The 16,077-nt window shown below is 38.3% G+C and overlaps 1 protein-coding gene across 1 annotated transcript in view; it reads left to right on the forward strand.

Moving 5' to 3' along the window:
- cacna1ab (calcium channel, voltage-dependent, P/Q type, alpha 1A subunit, b) overlaps window positions 1-16,077 on the forward strand; it is a 158,990-nt gene that overhangs the window by 56,577 nt on the left and 86,336 nt on the right. The window contains exons 4-12 of the mRNA XM_059332310.1: window positions 5,419-5,510; window positions 6,123-6,275; window positions 7,064-7,251; window positions 10,990-11,093; window positions 11,263-11,378; window positions 11,474-11,518; window positions 11,856-11,948; window positions 12,956-13,153; window positions 14,973-15,085. Coding sequence (XP_059188293.1) covers window positions 5,419-5,510; window positions 6,123-6,275; window positions 7,064-7,251; window positions 10,990-11,093; window positions 11,263-11,378; window positions 11,474-11,518; window positions 11,856-11,948; window positions 12,956-13,153; window positions 14,973-15,085 — 1,102 coding nt within the window. The remainder of the gene's footprint in view (window positions 1-5,418; window positions 5,511-6,122; window positions 6,276-7,063; window positions 7,252-10,989; window positions 11,094-11,262; window positions 11,379-11,473; window positions 11,519-11,855; window positions 11,949-12,955; window positions 13,154-14,972; window positions 15,086-16,077) is intronic.

Genomic DNA, 16,077 nt, shown 5'->3' on the forward strand with positions numbered 1-16,077 from the left:
AACTCTATTACGCTAACATTAATGAAGCTAGCTGAGTTGTTAGCCTCAGGAGCATTTCCTTATTCCACATAGCGTAGTGGGTCCATTTCTGTCTGTGTTTTATTAAGTGATAATGAGGGCATGAGGTCGTCTTTCTTTTCCGTGGCCATTGAAAGTTGCTGAAGTTTCTGAAGTTTCTGGACATCCACACATTGCCATCTTTATAGTTTGAGAGGGAGAGGGTTCTTCTTTTCTTGCCTTATTTTCAGGGTTAGCTGCAGTGTTGGAATGTAATTAAGTACATTAACTCTCTAAGTACTGTACTTAAGTACAATTTTAGAGGTACTTGTACTTAACTTGGGTATTTCCATTTTATGTAACTTTATACTTCTAATTCACTACATTTTGAGGCAAAGATTGTACATTTTACCCCAATACATTTGGCTGCCATCTTTAATTACTTTTCAGGTTGAGATTTAACATGAAGAAATCAATTTCAATATCAATATCAATCAATATCAATTTGAAATGATCACACAGGTTTATAAATTAAACCACATAACAGTGTATTAAGTTGTTAAATGAGCCCTACCTTGACGTCATTAATAAATGCATCAATATAATAATCTAATAATATATTTGGAATTTATAAAACAATTTGAGTGGGTCCATTCACTTTTGATACTTTATTTTTTTATGCTGATACTTTTGTACTTTTACTTAAGTAACTTTGGGATGCAGCACTTTTACTTTTAGTGGAGTAATTTAAAAGTGTGGTATTAGTACTTTTAGTTAAGTAAGGGATCTGAATACTTTTTCCATCACTGGTCGGCTGATGTTTGTTGCTTTTTTCGCATGCGTCACCACATGCAATGTATTTGTTTGTGTGCTCTTAACACAAAATAAAATAGAATGACAACAATAAGATATTCCATAACCTCATCTCTTCCTCTTGCACTTGCAATTATTTTTTATTCCTCTCGCTCGATTCAACTCTTACCTGTTCACCCTTTTCACTCGTGTTGTTGTTGTTTTTCTGCTGTTTCCCTCTCTTCTCCTAACACCCCTCCATGCCCCTCCCCCCCTCTATCCATCCCATCCCTCCAACCCCATCATCACAACCCGCTGCTCCCTCTACTGGGCACCTCGGTGCACTATGTGGGCAGGTTCAGCCGTTGCCAGGGGTGACTGCATTCTGGAGGTTTGGGTTGTCTGGCAGAAGCGGATGGTTGCCGTCTCGCACGGATGAATATTGAAGCTCTGCATTCGCCCTCGAATGAGATGTGCGGGAGGGGAAAAAAAAGAAGCAGTGAAATGGGACAAACATAAACAGAGAGCAAAATGAGAGAAAATGAATGACAGAGAGACAGATAGGAGGAAAAGTCAGAATTTAGATTCAACATGTCAAAACAGACCCTTTGCTCTTTTGCTGCACCCATCTACTCATCCGTGCATGAATTCAACTCTCTGAATCTGAGAATATATCGAATGCTTTGATGGTCCCAATGGAAAAGTAGCAACAAATAGTAACAAAAATGCATTAAACATGCAGTGCTGTGCAAAAGTTTTAGGATAGGTGTACATAAGAATGCTTTGAAAACTAGAAATGTTAATAGTTTATTTTTATCAATTAGTGAACAGAGGAAAAATCTAAATCAAATCAGTGTTTGGTCAGTCACCCTTTGCCTTCAAACCAGCATCAATTCTTCTCAGCATTTTTTCACATTTGCCAGAGACTTTTGCATAGTACTGTATTAAAATAGTGTGAAGTGAAGATACTTTACAACAGGTGTAGCTGTGAAAAGTCAAATAAGGATCAAACATTATATTCAAAAAGTTACAATTAGTGTAAAATGGGACTGTATTGGCATTATATATGAAAAACATTTTTTTGAAAATCAAACAAAAAAAATTAACACCTGTAGATCACATGCAGATTTAGGTATCACCCTGTTGTGTGCTCTCATTTACTCACAGACCAGGTCAGAGTATAATCTATACGTATGTCCTGTTGGATCTTTACTGGGCCTGAGTCGGTTTGCTTTTTTATGCTGAGGTACAGCGTTTTCAGGTCTGCAGCATGGCCTTTAGCCGTGGCAGTTAAAAAGCCATTGAGGGAATGAGGGGTTTGGCTGCCGGTACCGTGTCTGTTAATAAATGACCTCTTACTGGAATTAGCAACCAACCTGGAGAGAGATGGAGGAGGGGGTTGGGGTGAAGATTAAGGAGGATAGAAGAGAAAGAGAAATTGAGGGAGGAAGAGATGCCAAGTTTTTAAAATGTAGCTTTTGTGCACTTTCTGTTTCCCCACCTTGCTATTTGTCAAGTCGCTTGAATCTTTGTTAATTTTCTTGGCTTTTATCGTGTTGCTACAAGTGGTCAAAGGGCATTTCTTATTTTCACTTTTCATGGATTGAATGCACAAGTCATTATCAGCTAGGCTATACTTATTTTAAGGACGAAATGCCATCCTGATGTAAATTAATTTGAGGGCTGAGAACCTGCAAAGTTGTGAAGAGATAAGTGGTGATGATGAGTGTGACTTATTGCACCTTATGAACATGCAACACGGGGGTATTAAAGAGAGAGAGAAAGAGGCAGCTGGTGGGGGGGGGGGAGCCGAATAATGAATCCAGCCCACTGGAGGTGTAGTTCCAGGCTGCATCCTGAAGTCAGGTGCTAAATATATGCAGATTTCAAGCTCAAATTTATGAATGTATTACCGCTTGCAGTTTTCTCCAGAACTACTCATTCAAATGACCTCACACTTGACTCTAAGCTTCCCTGAAATAATTAAGTCACCTGGCAGTCCTTGCCTGTCATTTGCTAACAGCTAGCTTATTGGGTCCAGGCTATTTCTTGGAACAAAAGCGTTCATTCTGAAACTTACGTCAATGATGGTTCAAAGTTTGCTGCAGTGCAACATCTCCAGTCTCTTTTTCTGCATCTGTTCTTAATTGCACTGTAGTAAACGTCTTAGTGCGAGCTGTACCCCAGTTCAACAGTGTAACAGTTAATACACTGCACAGCTACGTCACGCACTACTAATGAATATGTGCCGTAGATCTCCAGAGCTCACACTTGATGCTGCACTGCCCTGCATCCTCAGCAATAAACCGCCAAGTGCGAAATAGGTTTAATAAATGGTTGTCAAGAAAGTCAAAGGACAGAAGACAGACAGAGACTCCTTCCATTTTAGGTAGAGCCACAGTCCAAATTTGTGTTGCGTATTAATGTTGGCAAATCTTGGACCTGCATTTATTTTGATTAGTGAAAATCAAAATTAGAAAGGGGAAATTACCAAATTTTGCAAATTTAAGCTTGCATATTACAAATGTATTAAAAATGTCCCCTGACCTACAGTCTTTTCTGCAATTATGGGAGGTTTTCACATATAAATAAACTCACCATTTTAATTGAGTCAAACCACCTTTCTCAGATTAAATACATTGTTAGCTATAATAGTAATGTACTTTCACGAGTATTTATTACCAAACATGGATTACATTTGAGTGGCTGTGAACACAAGGAAATCTTCTCTAAGCACAGTAAATAAAGAATGATCAGTAAAGACAAATAAGCTGCCTGCAGTTAACCAGTGCCATAAAATGTCTTGATATTCAAGTTAACAGTGCTGCGAAAATACAGATTTAATTTAATGGTTGTTTTGTCCTCTAATGATGTCTGCCCATGGATTGTGCTCCTCCCCCTCCATTCCTCTCTCTCCTCCTCCTGAGAGCATCCCCTCTCTACGCCCCCACACTTCCCCCCTCCTCCTTGTGTTGGACAGACCCTGCCTCCCGCCCCCGTATGAGACAGAGCATGGAATTTTCCAACCTGTCTCTGGCTGACTTTACACCAGAGCTTCACACATACGCACACATGCACTCGCAAACTATAGACACATAGAGTGGCGTCAGAGCAGCAGACGTCTCTGAAGCCAAGTCATGACAAAGTTGGTGGAATGAGGCAGTAGAGCCATCGTACTATTACTGATAAATAATTATTCCTTTTTTAATTGCCCAGATTGCATAGTTAAGGTTGTGATCTACAGTTTGTAGCTTTCATGTGACCATGGAGCTGCAGGATCATGTTCAACACTCTTAATACAGTGGTGGTTCAGAAGATTTGGAGATTTTATACAAAGCAATCTGGAGCTTTCACACATCACATATTGTATTAATCGTCATAATCAGCAGATTTAATTTGCTCAGTTGGCATAGATCTGTAGAAAGCTGAAAAGTTTGAAGGTTGCAAGTTATACTATATCAGCATCAACTAAATACAACACGGATTGATCAATATGAGGGGCCGTATTAGGCGTAATTCATTCTTCCCTCTCACATTCACAAAAAATACCTCTCACATTCACAGTTTTACCTCTGACATTCACACAAAAAAATATTTTTTGTAAATGTGAGAGATTTTTTTGTGTATATGAGAGGTATAGCTGTGAATGTGAGATGTATTTTTGTGTATGTTAGAGGTATTTTTCGTTAACGTGAGAGGTATTTTTTCTGTATGTGAGAGGTAAAAATGTGTATGTGAGAGGTATTTTTGTGTATGTGAGAGGTATTTTTTCTGTATGTGAGAGATAAAATTGTGTATGTGAGAGGAATTTTTGTGTATGTGAGAGGTATTTTTTGTGAATGTGAGATATGTTTTTGTGTATGTGAGAGGTAAAATTGTGAATGTGAGAGTTATTTTTTGTGTATGTGAGAGGGAAGAATGAATTATGGCATATACAGCCCCTCATAGATCAGTCTCAGTCTAGTTCTTGCTAATAATGTCTTGTAAATTTTTTCCTCCCATATACAGTCCTTATGACTTGTAACTCGTGCCAGTAGGTGTTTTCACAGGTGTGAACCTTGACATGAAAACTATGCAAGGTCATCTGGTTAAAGCAAGTGATTTTGGTTTAAACACATTGATTTGTCTTTGCTCACCAGGCGAAACATACTAGTTTCAGTAGTTCAGGCATTCTGTGCTGAAGTAGTGCATTTAGGGGCTGGTATACCTTTTTTCCTACTTCATTGGATACCCATCAGGTGCATGTAAGGATTCACACTGAATTTCTGACTTTACTGCACTGACTTCACAACACCACAGACTGTATAGGTTTTATGTCAAACTACTGCAATGATTGTAAGCAAAACATAAAATCTGTTTTTTCATAGATCTGGGTACAAAAACAATCAAATGCATGTATCTATTGCCTGGAGAAAATGTAATACTACCTGGTACTTGGTTATTTTGGTTGATACCTTATATGCATTGAGTATTGATACCCAGCCCAAAGTGTATTAGAAAATACTATAAATCATACAACAGTGTGTGAAGAGGCATATTTTAGCAAACTAGATCTTTTTGATAAAGACATGGCCTGTCAATGTGATGTTTCTCTCTGTTTTCTCTCTCTGTCTTGCTATTTCTCTGCAGTATTTTGTCTTCAGTGGGGTCTCAGCTCGACCTGAGGACACTACGAGCTGTCAGAGTGCTGCGACCATTGAAACTGGTGTCTGGGATTCCCAGTAAGTGCTGTGCAAAGTGTTTCTCTGCGTGCACACTGCCCTGTATGCTTTAACTATCATAACTGCAGTATCTGCCAAAGCCATCACCAATAGTTTGATACCAAATATGCTATGTTTGACTTAAACAGTACATTTTCACTCAACAATTTGACAAATTTAACAGCTAGAACCAACTAAAACCAGGTAAAACTTGACATTGCTCACTTCTTCCTTGGTTTGTAGGAGCAAAACAGTCAGTAAGGAACTGTAGTTACTTTTCAACAATTTTAAAGACATGGCTGACGTTTTGATGATCGAGTAATTTTTCATGCAAAAATGGCAGAAAATGCTGTTTCCAGCCTTCCCTGTGTTTCTCTTTTTTATATATCATATTTAACTGAACAACTTGGATTTCAGACAGACAAAACAAGACATTTAAAGCCACCACTTTGGACTTTGAGAAATGGATAGACATGTTTCGCTATTTTCTAACATTTTATAGAATAATCAGCAAATTAATCAATAAAGAGAACAGTTGTTAGTTGCAGCCCTACCGGAATGCAGTCTACATCTAATATAGACATGCATCATGGATTGATTAAGCTACAATCCGCTTCTCTCGTTGTCTTCCAGGCCTGCAGGTGGTGCTCAAGTCCATTATGAAGGCTATGATCCCCCTGCTGCAGATCGGCCTGCTGTTGTTCGTGGCCATCCTCATGTTCGCCATCATCGGCCTGGAGTTCTACATGGGAAAGTTCCACACGACCTGCTACGACAAAGTCACACGTAAGGAAAAAAATCTGCCACACAGGTGTAAAATAGTCCAAATTCAGAAGCTGATACAGGCATGGAAAAAATGATTAGACCCTTGTTTTCTTCAATTTCTTGTTCATTTTAATGCCTGGTACAACTAAAGGTACAACTAAGGCAAAATCGTTATCAATAAATCCATGGAAAATGGCCAGTATACCAGGCATTAAAATGAACAAGATATTAGAGAGAACAAGGGTGGTCTAATAATGTTTTCCATGACTGTAGAGTTATTTCTTGTTAGTTTATCCATATTCAAATTCATTGTTACAATAGGCTTTTACTGGATATTGCAGTTCATCCTGTTTAAGTGTGCCATTATCCTTTTATCATGGCAGATATTTGACATGTCTTATAGGAAAACCACAAGAGTACATAATTAAATTAATGACGGTTGAATTTCCTTTAGCTGCTACAGTTTAAGGGTCCTGTTTTTGTATTTGCTGACACGCTGTCATAACTCACTGGGACATGCTGCCATCATTATGAGTAACACCAGTGCTTTTCCTCCTACTGTATGTCAAAATGTCTGCTGTGTAAACGGCCTAATGAGCCACCATGCAAAACACCAGGGCCCTGGAACTGGCACACCCAAGTGAAATGCGTAGATTATTAATGTTATTATTAACACCTCAGTTTTTAAAGTTAAAAGATCGGCTGTAAGAAAGTTCTGTTTGTCTACACTACAAGCTACTTTGATTGGTAACATATGATCGGTTGAAGGTTTTCTTTTGGTTAATGGTGGATCTTTCCTCTTTTATTAGGAGATGTGGTGGACGAATTGCCATGCGGCACGGAGCTGCCGTCCCGGTTGTGTCCTAACGGCACAGTGTGTGAAGGCAACTGGCTCGGACCCAACTATGGCATCACCCAGTTCGACAACATCCTGTTTGCTGTGCTCACCGTCTTCCAGTGCATCACCATGGAGGGATGGACAGACATGCTCTATTATGTAAGTCAGCCTGTCCCGCGAGTTAAACTTTGCTTTTTATAACATGTAAAGAGTCACCAAAGAGTCTCAGGCACCACCACTACTGACAATGTCCCAGTAAAGTCACATGTTAGCAGCAGTGTCAGCCCTGTAGTGGTCAGAAGACCTGGAAAAAACTGGATAAAACTGACTTGACTTACGTATCACCATGTAAAACACCAGAAACATATTGATTTATTATTCTCGAAAAACACAGTCACAACTGTAACAGTAGATTAAGAAGTAAGCTTGTGCTGAGCAGTGCATGCTGATTATCGTCAGAAACAGAATTCACAGAATTAAAAGCACAATATTTCTCATCAGAACTTAGTTTGGTGACATCTTGAAGTAGCGTGGGATCATGGGAGTTGTTGTCTGTCAGCTTCTCCCAGTCTATATCATTCAGGATTTTTTTCACAAAAAAAAATTAGTATTTCTCAGATGCTGTTTGGTCAGACATGAGATGTACAGGAAGGGCTGCAAGTTGAGGTTTGATAACTTAAGATCCAGACCAAGTTTATTATAGTTAACGAAAACTAACGAAATAATGAAAACTAGAATTAAAAAAACATTTTCGTTAACTGAAATAAAAAAAATAAGAGTTAAATAAATAGAGTTAAAATGAAAACTGAATCTGAAACTGTTTTGTGTGGTTACAAAATGAACTAAACTTAACTAAGATTATAGTGAAAATGTCCCTCGTTTTCGTCTTTGTCGTCTTTTTTCATGCAAGAAGCATCGGTAAATATGTTTATTGAGAGTGGGATGTCACTATGTGAGTCGATTGCCTTCAAAAAGTTCAGTAGAGCAAGAGTTAATAACCTTATTGGGGCTGAGATGGATAAGGCAAAGAAAATAAAGTCAACATTTATTGTGACCTTTTTCAATCTTGCACCCAACAAATTCCCCATTACAAAAAACCCCAAACTAATAAAAACTAAACTAAAACTAAGCATTTAAAAAAAAAAAATTTAAATAGCAAACTCACTCTAAAAACTCATTAAAACGAACTGAATATGAAGACAAAAATTCACAACAAAATTAAAATGAAAACTAATGAAAAATCCAAAACTATTATAATCTTGATCCAGACATCCAATGACTAAAATCCTTTATCCAGTAAGAAATGACCAAGATCTTAAAAGTGTATCACAAAAAAAATTGGGTTAAAACAGGATAAAAATGCATGATTGCTTCTGGCGGACTACCACAATGCTGACACATGCACAAATGACATTGACTGGCAACCAAATGAAAACGACAGATTCCTCCAGGTTTGAAATTGTTGTGGGAAAATGTAAATTAACAACTTAAAAATATATATACAGTAGCCTCGGTCTAGTTAAATTTAGACATTTAAATTATGAAAAAACTACATATCATACCTTTAACTGTACCAACCCCAACACAGATTTCCTCACCTCTTTAAATCAAGAACAGACCAATTTTAAGAAGAAGCAGCAGGCTAACCAGGTCATCTGATGGAAAAAGAAATTTGGCTGCCCCCAGACCAAAAAGCGCAGTGTGTTAAACAGGCTCTCTGCATCAGAAGCCCTCTGTGCCAACAAAGTGACCTCAGTGAAACAAATAAGAAGGCTGTTTTTTAATGTGTTATTGTTGGTCTGAATGTAGCCTTGTACATAATGTTTTATCTACAAAAAATGCAAAAAAAACTATTACAGATATTGTTTGCTGGTTATGCTATCCAGACAAATCTGGTCACTAATCTCACAGTTAAACTTTTTAAAGTCATAGTTATGCTCTTTTCCCTCTCTGTTATGTGTGTTAGGTTTGTATTGTGTGTTGTTTTTAGAGCCCTGAAGGACTGGCAGGGGCGGGTGGGTGTGGAGGTTGGCGATTGGCTTGAATTTCATTCAGCTAAATGAGCCGTAAAGTAGTTTGAGATTTGATTCAAAACACCATTTATTTGTCCAAAAGCCATTTCCATCCCCCTCTCTCTTTATCATTCTCTGTTTGGCTTCTTTTATCCATCTTCTCATCTGTCCTTTTCCTGCCTTCGAAGTCGCTCTACCTCCCTTTCCGCCTCCTTCTCTTCCACTCTCTATTCTGGTCCGTCTCGCTCTATATTTAACATCTTTTCTGATGGATGGAGGCTGACTTCCACACTCACACAGGCAGTCAGGAGGAAACCAATGAAAGTTTAATAGAGAACGGGCTGCTCGCACTGTACCATGTGGTATAAACCTAACATGCACGCAGCACTCCAGCAGCAGATAATAATCAGCTGATTGTTCCATTTAGGCATTTCACGGGTAACAGAAACACAATATCCTCCGCTAACCTGATTTCTCTGATTGTCAGCTGGGTTTGTTTAGTGAAAGGAGGACGTGGCACAGTGTCAGTCAGTTTAGTTGCTGATTGATTTGCTCACGAGACATGTCGCTGCAATCAGTGTTTGTGAAAACAGGATATGCTGTAATGTAACACCACACATAGCTCTTTGTTGTCATTTCTGCACACAATGTTTCTGCACCCAGGTCAGACTTTTGGAGTCCTGAGCTGGCACAATATAGAGTCATAGAAAATGTGAATAGACCATTTTTTCTTCAATATCTTGTTTATTTTAATACCTGGTACAACTAAAGGTACATTTGTTTAATTTAAGAGCTGATATGTAGCCATTTTCCATGGTTTTCTTGATATTGCTTTTGGTTATTATCAAGAAAACCATGGAAAATGGCTACATATCAGCTCTTAAATTAAACTTTTATCAGCTATTTTTGTCGTTATCTATATTAAATTTGTCCAAACAAGTGTACCTTTAGTTGTACCAGGCATTAAAATGAACAAGATATTGAAGAAAAACAAGGGTGGTCTAATAATATTTTCCATGACTGTACATACTTCAGCTCTCCTTGGTTTTAGAGCAGTGCATGGTTGTCAACATCTATCAGTCCCTTATTGTGCTTTCAGGTAGTTAGCTGTATTTTTAGTAGGTTGAATAAGATTGAGATCTGTTTTGTGAGCATTGAGATAAAAATTCAGATCAAATCATTTCAGAGATAATATTTCAAAAAACACAGGCACACTAGCTTAAACACAAAGGCTTAAAACTGACAAAAGTCTATAATAATTATAATAATGATAAATATATGTTTTAATCATTTAGAAATGACTCTTAAAGGTGCTCCATTGAGTTTTTTTTTTTTAAACTAGAGGCACTCCTAGAAAGGCTCTTCTCAAACATAAGAGTCAAGAAATAGCCAAGAAAACAGCTTACAATTTATATTTAAACATAAACTACCAAGAAACAAATCAACAGCAAACCAAGTCTGACCAAAAGCTGAAGCCGGCCAAAAATAACAGCGAGAAGGGTAGACACCTAGACAAACCCACAAAGGCCTGGCGGATCCAACATGAAATAAACTGTAAAAATAGGTGTTTGTTGCCTGCTTGTTTACAAGAACACCAACTATAACTTCAACATACATGCAAATACTTTAAGTGGTAAAGTGCATAGTACCTGTTGTTGCAAGGAATATTTAAAGCTTCAACAATAAAATAATAAAGCCTGGATTGATGAGTCTGTATTAAAGAGAAAAGGTGCATTAAAACCTTCCAGATTGTCTTCAGTCTTGATGAACGTGCACATTTTTATGTATTGATGACCAGTAATAACACCTGTGTGTGTGTGTGTGTGTGTGTGTGTGTCTGTGTGTCTGTGGGTGTGTGTGTGTGTGTGTGTGTTTTCTCCTGCAGAGTAATGATGTGGAGGGCAGTGCCTGGAACTGGATGTACTACATCCCCCTCATCATCATCGGCTCCTTCTTCATGCTCAACCTGGTGCTGGGTGTACTCTCAGGGTATGCTTTTCTTTGCACACTTGCAGTCATTTTCACACAGTTAAAATGTTTTCACATTTAATATAATACTACATACATCTTTATGCATGATATTTATTCATATTTTGTGTTGTTTTTTGGTCAAAATGAGCAGAATAAAATCGAACTAAAAAAATAAATGTGCCCACAGTGAATTTGCCAAAGAGAGAGAGCGAGTAGAGAACAGGAGCGAGTTCCTCAAGCTGAGGCGACAGCAGCAGATTGAGAGAGAGCTCAACGGATACCTGGAGTGGATCTGCAAAGCAGGTCAGTGTAAACACACTGAGACACAGTGACACACACTGCTCGCTGTGGGGAAAAACAGCCAAACACTAATGCAAAATTCTGAAAATTGCTTTCAGAAGAAGTGATTTTGGCTGAAGAGGACGGCACAGGGAACTTTGATGGTAAAAAACCTTCTTCTCTCTTTTTTAATTATGTGTTTATATATTTTTAAGGTGAATAGTTCACAGTGAGAGCTTTGTACAAATATACTCAGATGCCTGTCTTGTACATATCAGACACTGTGAAATACCAAAACATCAGGAAAATTGTTAAATGTACAGTATATGACTACAAAACTGAAAGTTTAAGAAATGTGGTCAGCTGACAATGCAAGACAACTTCAGATTTTCTCCATTAAATGTACAAATGTGGGGTTTTGCACACTGTGGGGCTGTGGGGTAGGATGACGGATTCAGAGTGAGTTAAATGAAGACACGGTCCCTTTTTTCTCATTGCTAGGTTCGAGGCGAAGGCCAACCATCAAAACCAAAAACAACAAGACAGAGCTGCTGAACCCAGAGGAAGGAGAGGACAACATGGGAGATGCAGTAGGTAAGAAGAACAGAGGGGTGTGCGGGGGACGAGGTATTATGAGATATGACGATAAGCTTTCTCACACTAATAATTTTGGCATTGTTGTGTCAGGTGTTCAAGTGAGAAGTTTATACAGTAAATTATTATTAAAAGATGAGGCAAAAAGGTATAACTGAACGGACTGAAGCCTTTATTCATGCTCTCTTCAAAGCCACAAGAGTCCTTTGACAAAAAAAGTACTTTTACCCAGACGAACTCGCAGGTCTACCATTGTCTCAGTCGGTTAGCTTGGATTCACCGAAGTTACACAGTAACCCACTAAGTCAGACCTGGGAATTAGGCCCGTTAGCTGTCCCTGACCAGCCCACGTGAGATTATCCGGAAATTAGACATCAATACAACCGCAGTGCTTTTATTTTGAAGGCGATTTACATATGTGCGTGTCTGCATATGTGAGTTAAAATAATACAAATAAATAAAATAAGTGGAAAAGTGAGATAATGATTAGTTTTTACTATTTTTACTGCTATATTTGAGTTATTTCGCATTAACATAGTCATCATATATATATATATATAATAGGTATTCTTACCAATAGCAGCTCAAAACCAGATAATTAACTGCATTTTATTAAGCGATGAAATTAATATTGAGCAGAACTAAGTTCAGAGTATTGATCCGGCCCTCCCCAACCTTCACATGTCTCATGTACCCATGTACTAACTGGTCAAGGCCGCCGTTGATCAGTAACTTCCATAGTGTGCAAGTTTAAAATTTAATTTGTTTTCAAGGGGTTTGGAGATATCATACATGAATATAATTCCTGTGCTGTTTGAGGGCAATGTAAATCGGTGAAAATATTCTAAAGTGCCAGAGCTGAGTGCCACCTGCTGTAGGTAATACACTGACGATGGCTAAGTACCTCATAAAACCCCACTTCAAAAGATCCAACTAACCTTTTAATGATGAGCCTTAAGAGACTCAACTACTGTCATGTATCCCCCCCACCCCCCTCCTCTCTCCAGGTTTTGCCCGCTCCAGTATAAAGAGCGGTAAGGACGGCTCCAATTACAGTAAGAAGGAGCGCCGACTGCGATTCTTCATCCGCAAGATCGTGAAGACTCAGGCTTTCTATTGGACGGTGCTCTGCCTGGTGGGCCTCAACACCATGTGTGTGGCTGCAGTGCATTACGACCAGCCTGAGCTGCTCTCCGACTTCCTCTGTGAGTAGATACACATCAAACACTCAATATATGCACATATATACATACACACAACAAGCTGCAAACACTTCACCGTCAACTACAGGAAGTTCTCCAGGAGAGACTAAAGAACTTGACATTAGGTTTTGTTCTTCACATTATCTCTCTCTCTATTTATTTGATAAGTTTTATTTAAACAGTGACTTTATACATAAACAACAATTTAAACATCGAAAAAATGATTGCATTTATTACTCAGTATCTTGAAATATACAGTATGTACATATGTACATATATAAATGTACTTACTCAAATATATATATATATATATATATATATATATATATATATATATATATATATATAAGGTGAAGGAGCATTAGTAAATAATACAATAATAATAAACAAAAAAATAAAAAAACTAATAAGTAATTAATAGAAATAGCTATCAAGGACAAAAGACAAACGCTCAAATAAATAATAATAAATAATAATTATTCTATTATAGTGAATAAATGTATACATTTATTATTATTTATAATTTGTAATAGATTCAAAAAGCATTTTAAATTTGTTCCTGAATATTATTAAGGATGGGTGTATATTTTAAGCATTTAAATTGATGGATATTTAACTTGACACTCTTTTTGAGTTTTTTATTTTGTTTTCATTATGTACTAAAGTATCTTTTCTTCTAATTTAATTCTGTGCATGGTTCGTGTCACTAAATTTATCTTAATATTCTGCACATTATCATCATCCTCTGTTGTAGCTAACTTTGGGCCAGTGTTGTTGGACTGAAGGCAGATATGACTGTACTTTTATTTTTCCAAATTCAACACCATCACCAGGTCTATTTTACAGTTATATTTCAGAGATGACTCTTTGAACACTTTTCAGTCCAGTCACCAGTGCTGTCCACACACACCTCGTCCCAACTTGAATCATCTTTTTTACACTTCAAATCCACTGTTTCCTCCTACACATGAAAACAACGGGTTTATAATTTCACCTCCTTTAAATAGCAAAATCGTTTTCTCTACTAACCTTCATCATCACCTGCTTTTACATCTTCCCTCTGGTTTTTAGTCATACGTGTTATACTCAGTTATATACTAAATGGGCAAAAGAAAGACATTAAAGTTTTCCAGTATGAGACATTTTATTTTGTATATTAGATCCCAATATATTTAGCATGAGTGAAATGATCAGTACATGTGTTTATTTCAGTCTTTATTTTAGTTTTAGATGTAGACTTGAAGCTGTTGACATGACCAGACACTCACTCGCTCGCACGCACGCACGCACGCATGCACACACACACACACACACACACACACACACACACAGGGTTGTCCCTGGCTGGTGTCCAGTGTCATTAGCATATGAAGCTGTAGCTGCTGATGGAGTCCATTCATCACCAGACTGTCATACACCGCTGGGCTCGCACCACTATTGACTTCCACTCATCTAACTCTCTCTCACTCTCTTTCCCTTCCTCCTCTTTTGGTTCCCCTCCCCTCCCCTCCTCTCCTCTCCTCTCCTCTCCTCTCCTCTCCTCTCCTCTCCTCTCCTCTCCTCCCTCACTTTCGCTCTCTCTTTATCTGACTTCTTCACCTCTCTCTCGTTTCCTCTACTTTCCTCCTTTTTTCAATCTGCTTTATGTCTCTCCATGACCTCACCCTCTCTCATTTTCACCTTCCTCTGTCCCCCATGTAACCCACTCCCTGCTCCTATCTCCTCTCTCCCTCCTTTCTTTTCTCCTCCCTCCCTCCCTCCCTCCCTCCCTCCCTCCCTCCCTCCCTCCCTTTCCTTCTCTCTTTCTCCTTCCTCCCTCCAGTCTATGCAGAGTTTATCTTCCTCGGTTTGTTCATGTCTGAGATGCTGATCAAGATGTATGGTCTGGGCATCCAGCCCTACCTCCACTCCTCATTCAACTGCTTCGACTGTGTGGTGAGTGCACACACACACACACACACACACACACTGTAACTGGGTGAAAAAACAAATTGAGCTCATAACAATCCGGTTTTGATGACAAATCCAACACTCCATTTAATCAAAAGATTTGAGAAATAGATTTTTCTCATGTTGCTCTGCGACAAATGAACAATGAGCAGATTCAGCGGAGTGTTTTGCCACCAATACATGTGCAGTAACTGCGCATTAATTTGTCAATCTGACACTGCTGCAGAGGTTTATTGGCAGGTTACTTCATATTATACGCTGACATACAGAATATGGTGAAGTGACACTGTGTAATACTGTGTTCGGTCAGCAGGCAGTCGACTCTGAATGCATTTGTGCTGTGGTCGCAGCTACAAAGCCTTGTGTTTATCATAAGATTGTGATGTCACAGCTACCATTTATAGGTAGTAAGTGGCCCTGCCGTATCTGATTATCCTGCTTGGTAAATTTGATGTACACAAATCTAAAATAGCTAAATCATTCCCCTCATTTAAACATTTTTCTACTTGATTTCATGACATAAATACAGTCTCTGCAACATGTAATAAGAACAACTTGTCCACCATGCATTATTATAACCAACTGTTTGGTGCTGTTGCAGTCATTCACTGGCTGCAATGATGGTGCAAAAAATGACTGTAGAAGTTATTATGTGTAATTAGCCTGAACACTTTCTCTGTGGTTTCTGTCACTTCTGGTGATGGGTACCCGGGTGTGGTTTCACATTACTTACCTGTTCAGTTGTATGGCGGATATGTGACCAAAGAGGGTGAGTAAGGCTTTGATATTGTTTTGCTGGCAGATTTTCCGTTACGTTTTGTTTCAGTCATTCTGATAAAACTGCTAGTAAATTACTAAAATAGTTGAAAAACGCTTTAAAATCTTTGGACTTCAGCATATATTTGATGGACCACGTCACAGTAAAGAGCCCAATTAGCCTCTTAGCTGCTTTTTTAATTGATATTAGTCAAATTTGT

This window comes from Centropristis striata, chromosome 1 (genome assembly GCF_030273125.1).
Source record: "Centropristis striata isolate RG_2023a ecotype Rhode Island chromosome 1, C.striata_1.0, whole genome shotgun sequence".
Classification (NCBI taxonomy): domain Eukaryota; kingdom Metazoa; phylum Chordata; class Actinopteri; order Perciformes; family Serranidae; genus Centropristis; species Centropristis striata.